This window comes from Rhamphochromis sp. 'chilingali' (genome assembly GCF_963969265.1).
Source record: "Rhamphochromis sp. 'chilingali' genome assembly, chromosome: 16".
Classification (NCBI taxonomy): Eukaryota; Metazoa; Chordata; class Actinopteri; order Cichliformes; family Cichlidae; genus Rhamphochromis; species Rhamphochromis sp. 'chilingali'.
Window position 1 is genome coordinate 20,904,241 of NC_137943.1, and position 7,911 is coordinate 20,912,151.

The 7,911-nt window shown below is 39.8% G+C and overlaps 1 protein-coding gene across 1 annotated transcript in view; it reads right to left on the reverse strand.

Moving 5' to 3' along the window:
• The window catches only part of LOC308383289 (corticotropin-releasing factor receptor 2), a gene marked incomplete at its 5' end in the record, with an annotated part of 41,723 nt that extends 34,354 nt beyond the window's left edge, over positions 1 to 7,369 (reverse strand). Inside the window, 2 exons of the mRNA XM_080861157.1 lie at positions 6,911 to 7,030; positions 7,162 to 7,369. Of these exons, the coding sequence (XP_080717283.1) occupies positions 6,911 to 7,030; positions 7,162 to 7,369 (328 nt within the window). The remainder of the gene's footprint in view (positions 1 to 6,910; positions 7,031 to 7,161) is intronic.
• Between the last annotated feature and the right edge of the window lie 542 nt (positions 7,370 to 7,911).

Genomic DNA, 7,911 nt, shown 5'->3' on the forward strand with positions numbered 1-7,911 from the left:
ACAGAACAGTCACAACAGTAAAATCACTGACAGTTGAATTAAATCCCATTTATAATCTTGTAACAGTGCAATGTTCTGGTTGTTGACATTCATCAGCAAGCGAAACACTGATGCGGACCAAGCACCCGCACCAAACGCTGCAACACCGCTCCGTGACAGAAGGTGCTTTCCCACTGCACACCACAATTTGCAAAAACTAATTAGGACTGCCTCAAGAAACAAAACAAAAGAGCTCAAGGCATTTACTCAGAAATTTCCGTTATGATGAAGCCTGCAAACTATATGACTGTTATGGCAAAAACCACGACAGTTGCTTTGTTCAATACTGAAATCAGAGGTATTCAACATCATTACACACAGGCTACCTCACATTAATAATCAGCGGAAGGTAAAATTGTAATTCAAATAAAAATTTGATTAATTGCACAGCCATAAATAGGACCAGAAGGATCTGCTGCCAGCATGCAGCGCTGACAGGTAACAGCTGTTTCAACCACGTGTGGGTGTATTTGCTTTAATGTTGAGGCTGATTTAGTATAAAATCCAATATGTTTTGGAGGAAACACTATTGCTCTTGGTCCCACAATACAGTGTTTACAATTTTGAAATATTAAGCTTAGATTAAGATTATATATATTGGTGTCAATATAGAAAAAAGCTATGATGTCACATGAATAATGTCTTTTTTACTGTTTCAATATTTTTATTATGTTTTTTGTTTTCTTGTAAAAAAAAAAAAAAATTAACCACATGTTTTGATTTGTGGGGAGAAAAAAATATTCTGTCAAGCCAAAAGATTTTCACACTTCAATATGAAGCTTTAGCTAAATTTTTAAAAAAAAAGATAAAGGTATTTATGAACCTTAGTCCTATATGAATCAAAGGTGTAAACATATGGTATTAAGCACATATGTGTTATCCCCGCCTCAGTCCTGGGGGATTTAACATCGAGGAAATTTGTAAAATGCAGCCCCAGATATGAGATATGTGACCGATTTTCCTTTGATGTATTCAGCAGTGCTGCACTCTTCTCTTTGATTTCAGACATATGGTCATTTTCTCACTTTGGACAGCAACGGTAAAATAAGAATCCAAAAATGAACATCCCTGATACCCCAGTAGCTAGTTATTCTTGCACGTACGCATGCACGGCTCAAAATAGTAAGTAACGAACAAAAGCTGGCTCGCAATTCAGAGTGTGATGACAGTTATGAACAACAGGGAGATGCATCTCCAGGAGGAGACAGTAAGAAGGATGCAAGGTTAACTGACAATTCTTCATGGGTGGCAGCTGCACTGCAGGAGTCTCAGTGGTATACAACTGAGAAAACTGTTACCTCTGTTAACAGGTACTGAGATTTTAAGACTTTTTTAACAAGAAAGGCGGTCCATGGTCTGAGTTTGGATGTGTGAAAACGCCACTTTGAGATAGAGTGGGGAGGATGAGGGTGGAAAATTAATTTGAGGCATCTATCGAGACACAAGTGCAACACTAAAACGAATGCAGTTTTCAGGCCATATGGATGTAAATGTGTCATTTGGTCTGAAATGATAAAATGAAAATGTTTGGAAGGAGGACTTGGATTTACGAGTGAACACAGAAGTAGGAATGAAAAGAAAATAAACCATAATAAATAATCATGACATGCTTTGCAGATATTTGTGTTATTTGGTAGCTTCAAAATGTCTCCGGTACTTTAGTGTGTCATCTGTGGTGAGTGCAGCCAGCGAAGGCTGGTGCTGATTGGACCCCCTCTGGGTCTTGGTGTGCAATGGCTAGTGAAATGTTTGCAACACATACTGTCCTGAATTTGCTGATTGAACCTCTTACTCAGTCTCACCGTGGAGAAGGGGATCAAAGGTTTCAAAGGGCTAGAATTCGCAGTAGGAGAGGTATTTTGCAGAGACCTGTGGTGCCGTCATCAGATTGAGCAAAGAAAAAATAGCACAAGTTGTGGCAGACGCATGTGCATGTTTCTCGGCATTAGAAAATGCACATGAGGTAGATTGCATCAGTAAGATAAGTGTCACAATAAGACATTTTGTGATTTGGGAACACCTAAACAAGTGAATGCAACAATGAGCGTTGACTGTCTACATGTAATTTTCTCCAATTTCTTCTCAGAGCTTTAGGAGGAAGGAAAATGAGTTTCATATTAATTCTCCTCTGAGTGGGGACATGACAGCTCACAGACAAGAAGATGCAAAACAGCCATTATAGCCATTTGAACTGTCATTAAACTTCAGCGAGTCATTTGGTCATGCTGTGCAGTGAGTAAGCTTTTGACAAATAAGGCAGGATTTCTTTTACACATTCCTCGTCACACAACCAGTCCTCCTGAGAATCTGCTCTACATTTTAAGACTTGTGCTCATGGGTCCGTCTGCCACCATAGGCTCTTAAACAATTTTTAATAGGGAACATCTACAAAAAAAACTGTGCTAATACCAGTTTCACAATTACTAACAATGCCTGTCTATATTTATCCACCACCTTATATTAGTGTCATGTTTGCCTCCAGAAGGCGAGGTACAGAATTAGCTGTGATTTAAAATAAAGAGACAAGCTGTATCCCCCAACATGCAACACTACATCAGCTTCACTCTCTCCACTGTCAGTCTGAACCAGATACACAGAGCAGCACTGATATGTCTCAGACTTTATTAATCCTGATAAGAGAATCAATAGAGCTCTATTGTAGAAACAGCTGCCCTGATTTTGATTTGTGTTGACTAGGATGGTACATTATGTGCTAACAGGATGTCGCCTATGTGAGAATGAACACACACTCACTGGGAGGAGGTGAATTTACAAGAACAATATGAGCGATTCACTGAATAATTAAAGTTGTGCTCTGGGTGAACAGAGAAAGCATACAGGTCACACATTTTTTTATTTATCTTCCAAAACTAATACTTCAGCACTAGTGCCACTCTTCAGTACTGCTTTGGACTGCTTGTTTTGCCTGAGGCTTGATAGAGAGCACATCATATAGTCGTTAGAAAGCACACCGTATCTAACAACTGTGGCCCAACGGTGGCGATTTTCATTTCATGTAAACCAGAGGAACGAATAAATGCGCTGCAAGAAAAAAAACATGAACAGAGGAAAGTTTAAAAATGCATAAATGCTCTTAAGTCACTCTGCGCAGACATTAATATTTATACAAGCCAGATGAAATGGAAAAGAATTTATAGCTACTTACCTGAACTGCCCCGCTAAGCCTCTTAAACTTCTAATTTTTGCAAAAGAATCGCAACATTTTTACTTTACACTTGCTCAGCTTCTCATTTGAAAGCACCACAGAAAACCTACACGGTTTCAAGCAAGATGTGGCATTTATATCTTGTACTGTTCAACAACTGGGAGTACAAACCGCAAGGGATTCTCCTTAAAATATCCTGGGTCATTCATTTCTAATATGCAGGCTTGTATAGAAGCATGAAATACCTGGCTCTTGGATATATGCTGGGCAAATGGCTGCTGCTAGGCATGTGGTCAAAGTGATTGGCTTAAAACACATCTTGTTTGGCTTCAGTTTGCAAATTGCTGCGCTGCATTTTCACAGTTCTTTTTTTTTTTTTTGCATTGTTTTAATTAACACCTGCTCATGGGATGTTAGGGCCTACTTCTATTCTTAGTCTGACCTATTTTGTGGTTTAAAATTTGTATTTTTTTTCCTGAATGCAAATGAGGGCTGCTAATGTGACCTAGGAGGATGAGAATAATCACCTACATTGTCTCTGGTGTCACATCACTTTGCTGTGAAAACACGCAGAATCCTGCAGTTAAGCTATCAGTTGTGAAGAGTTTTGTAATGGCCTCCCTGCTGTGTCGAACCGCAATCTATTAAATATTCTGCTTTGGCTTCTTTAATAGTCTGACTTGCAACAATAAATGCATTGTTTTATGTTTGACATCCTAAAAAACTGAAAGTCTATTTCCTGATTTGACAGGAAGAAGAAAAAAAGATTTGTTTACATAGCTAAGATAATCCAAGCATTTCAAAGCGTATTAGCTGCACATGTCACATGTCAGATCTGTGTTAAAAATATAACAATCCATGTAATTACAAATGTTGGTGACAGTGAAAGAATAAAACCTGTAATCTCTGCTGTCACAAGAACCAATCCCTGTAATTAACTTACTCATCAACTTTTTCGCGCAAGGGCGAAAAATCTGTCACCTCCTCTATCTAATTTCTGAACTGCACATATGTTTGAGACAAACATTCAAACAATATTTTATTTACTGTTTGATTGCTGTATTCATTCACTCCTGGGTGATGCAGGAAACTGCAGCTGTACAGTTCTTTGTACTTCTCCTATTATCTAACGGGAAACTCTTCACACAGTTCAGTCAGTATATTACAGCCTCAATATCTAAACCTGAGCCTGATAAAAATGTAATATTGACTCACCAGGGTGCTATCTAAACCTTCACTGGACAAGGTGTCTCAATGCTTTTCGGTATGCTTTTCACACTGGTGGATCAAACCAACAGGCGTGTTCAGCTAATACTAAGCAGCAGCAGAGCAAAGTTGAATCAAAGGTGATCAGACAGCAGTTGATTGTGGGTGTGTATCAGAGGTTTGGTGGGTAATGACACTACACCTGAGTCTATTACAGAGATAACAGTAGTGTTAAATGAAAAGTCCAGATATGGACACTCTGGACACTCACACTTGGTGCAGGTCGGTTATTTTGTGAAATGAATGGTGCTGTTTTCTCGGCAACAAGTTCATCAGCCTTATGACTAACACAGGAGTTACATAAGGTGACAGTGCTGGGTGGCGGAGTTGTGATATGCTGTTCTCAGCTCTTAGCTAAACTGTTGGCTGACACAGATTAGTTTGGAAACTGCTCAGCCTGTCAAGCCAGCAGATTAAAACCATCCTCTTAGCGTATTGTTGAAATCAGAAGCAAAATGAAAAGTATTATTCTGAAATCCCACACCCACCCTCCCCCCAAAGAAATTGACCAGATAAGTCATTTCCGCAAGCTCTTATGAACTAGAGTTGCATTTTGGAGATAAGTAGCCTACAGGAGCTGAGTGATCCAGGGTGACACGCAGGTAGGGACGGGGGTGGGCGCCTAAAAATTGTATCATGATATTTCAAAGACATCTGCAAGAATTATATTTCTGATGATGTAGAGAAATAATCCTCAACAATGTTTTATCTGAGATTGCAGCTTGCCTGCAGCACTGTTTATTTGTGCAAACAAAATAATGGACATTTTCTGTCCTTCATTTCCAATGAGCTGCTGTCATCGATGACAGACGATCTCATTCAAAGTGTGCTTCTACTGAAACAAGGTGCCCCCAGCAGCAGAAATATCACAGTGCAATAGTAGTGGCACAGTATTATATTCAGTGATGCAGCATAAGACAAATGTAAGTGTAAAAGGAGCCTGGTTAGTGGTTTCAGTGGAAATTTTGGTGGTTTGCATTTGGATTGTGGGGACACACAGTTATTTGATACTTTTAAGCAATTATTAAAGTAACTTGTATCTAATCAGCAACCAGCACAATAAAACTGAAGCTGAAAACATTTTCTACCTGGGATGTTGTTACTTAGGTCAAACAATTTGCTTAATGTCCTGTTTTTCCACCATTTCAATTGACATCATATTATTACATATACTTGCCCAAAAAATATGAAGCAGCACTGGTAATTTCTACCATTTGTGCTTCCTGTCATAGGGAGTGAGGCCCGCGAGTGCTACAATGATGCTCAGTTATACCATTTTTGGGCCTCCTTGCATTTCATGGTGTGTTTTCACATCAAGTGATGAAAAATACTTTGCTAAGTATTGTGCTTTGTTGGAAGATGTTCAAATATCTCCCTTTTTACTAAATGTCTGGGTGTGTCTTGTTGTTTTGTGCAATAAGGAATTTGCACAATAACCATTGCTATAGCAGTGATATCACAATATGACACTTTTTACACATAAAAGTTTTGTATATTATGCTGTTTTATATTGTATGATGCAGCCCAAGTGGAAGGCGTCCATAGAGTCCATTGTTTGGTCACACCAGACAAATCTCAAACCCCAGTCTAACTGTTAGAAGTCGAGCATGTGAATACTGAACACCTGTTTAAGATAAGGAGATTTTTAAAGAAAGCAGGCTAGTATTAAGGTCCAATGTTTAGTAGACCCATCCATCCACCGCAACCTCCTCCCAATGGAGGCTTTCATTGTTTCATATCCTCTCTTATTTTGGACACTAGACGGTGCTGCTATGATAACAGTTATACAATAGTTCTAATGGGCAGTCAGTCTCAATTTTACAGCAGATCACCTTGCTTGCTCTCTCGCACACACACTCTCTCTGCTGATACTGGAACACCAGTGCAATGCCAAATTGTCCAGCTGTCTATTGGAACAAACAAAATTCCCCCTCCAGTAAAATCAAACCAAGAGATGCCCTCACATACATGTAAGTAGCTTACAGAAGCAGAGATTTGAGCGATCTTAGGTGTATTTGCCCTTTAAGTGAAAAGCACACACGCACATTCTTAAGAAGCTGTTCCTGTAACAGGAGGTTTAATAATGATCACTGATTCGCTGTCTATGCCGCTTTACTTGTGAACACAGGGGGGGTACTAATAATAAGCCTGTGGAAAAATTATCTAATTAGGGTAGAAATGAAAATTCATAAGACGGTGGGCTAAATGAGAGATCATTAAGCTGCTGGATTTGTTTGTTATTGCTTATATTAACGGGCGGTTGTTTGCAGCACAAATCATTTTTTTCATGAAGTCTTGCTGTAATTAACGCACTTGCTAATGTTGCGCTCTTTTGCTTTGCGCTATTTCTTTTTCCACAACTGTCTAAATAATTTTCCACAAAATGCTCCACAGTTTCCCACACGTTAAGGAACTTTTTTCCACGATGGAAAGACTTACTCGTTGTGTTGTACTTCACCCCATTAATGTACTCAGGGCAAGGTCTTTCTACAATCCTGCCAGTGCTGCTCCGTGGCCAGCAGGTTCCAATCTCATCGGTTGTGGCATTGCAATATAAACCTTTTAGGGGGGAAACATAATAAATGAAAATAAAATAAAAGATAAAGGTCGACGCTTAGCTTTCTATCTTTAAGATGTAACAGCAAAACATCTCAATACTGAGGAAGGAGAATGAAGCAATTCCGCCTTACCATCAGTGCTCAGCAATGACAATGAAGCATTTGCCCAAAAAGTGTCCTGGAAAGCCTCTATTAAACTACAATTTAGGTCCCCGAGCTCTCCAAATATGATCTCATAAACAGTAGCATCCATAGTGCGAGCCGCCACTTTTGGTCTGAATAATGTGCAAGTCCGAGAGGAGATAGGCACACTGCCGTGCCCAGCCGTGTTCGTGGGCATGTGAATCGGTGCAACCGTAATGACAAGTAGAGAGCCCGGCGCGCCTTCTGGAGAGCGCGCGCCTGGCCAATCAGAGCCGCGGATCCGCTCATCCCTCCACGTGAAAGACAGCCGTCACACCGCACTGACCGGATCATGAGCCTTGTTACTCTGACATTTCACACCTGCTACCCACCTGTCATGTTTATTTATGAGGAAAAAGTCGCTGCGTTTGAAATGCAAAGTAGCGTGTGTGGGAGAGATTTAGAATGAAATGTACAGCCAGGTTACCTGTTGTTGCGAGTGAAACTTGAATGGAAGGGAAATAAACAGAACAGAACAGAAAGCAGCAAGAAGAATACTGGGTTCAGTTATTGGTTTTATATTTGTATCATAGAGCCCTTTTTTCTGTATGCAAATAGTAAACGGACGTTTTCAGGGCAGGAAGCTGAAAAGCTGATTGTATGTCGTACAATAATTAGACTCGGTGATGACGTCGGCTCCTTTGGCTTTTGTTTCTAAATAGCACTAAGGACACAACTCTGTCGGTACTCTTTAAGATG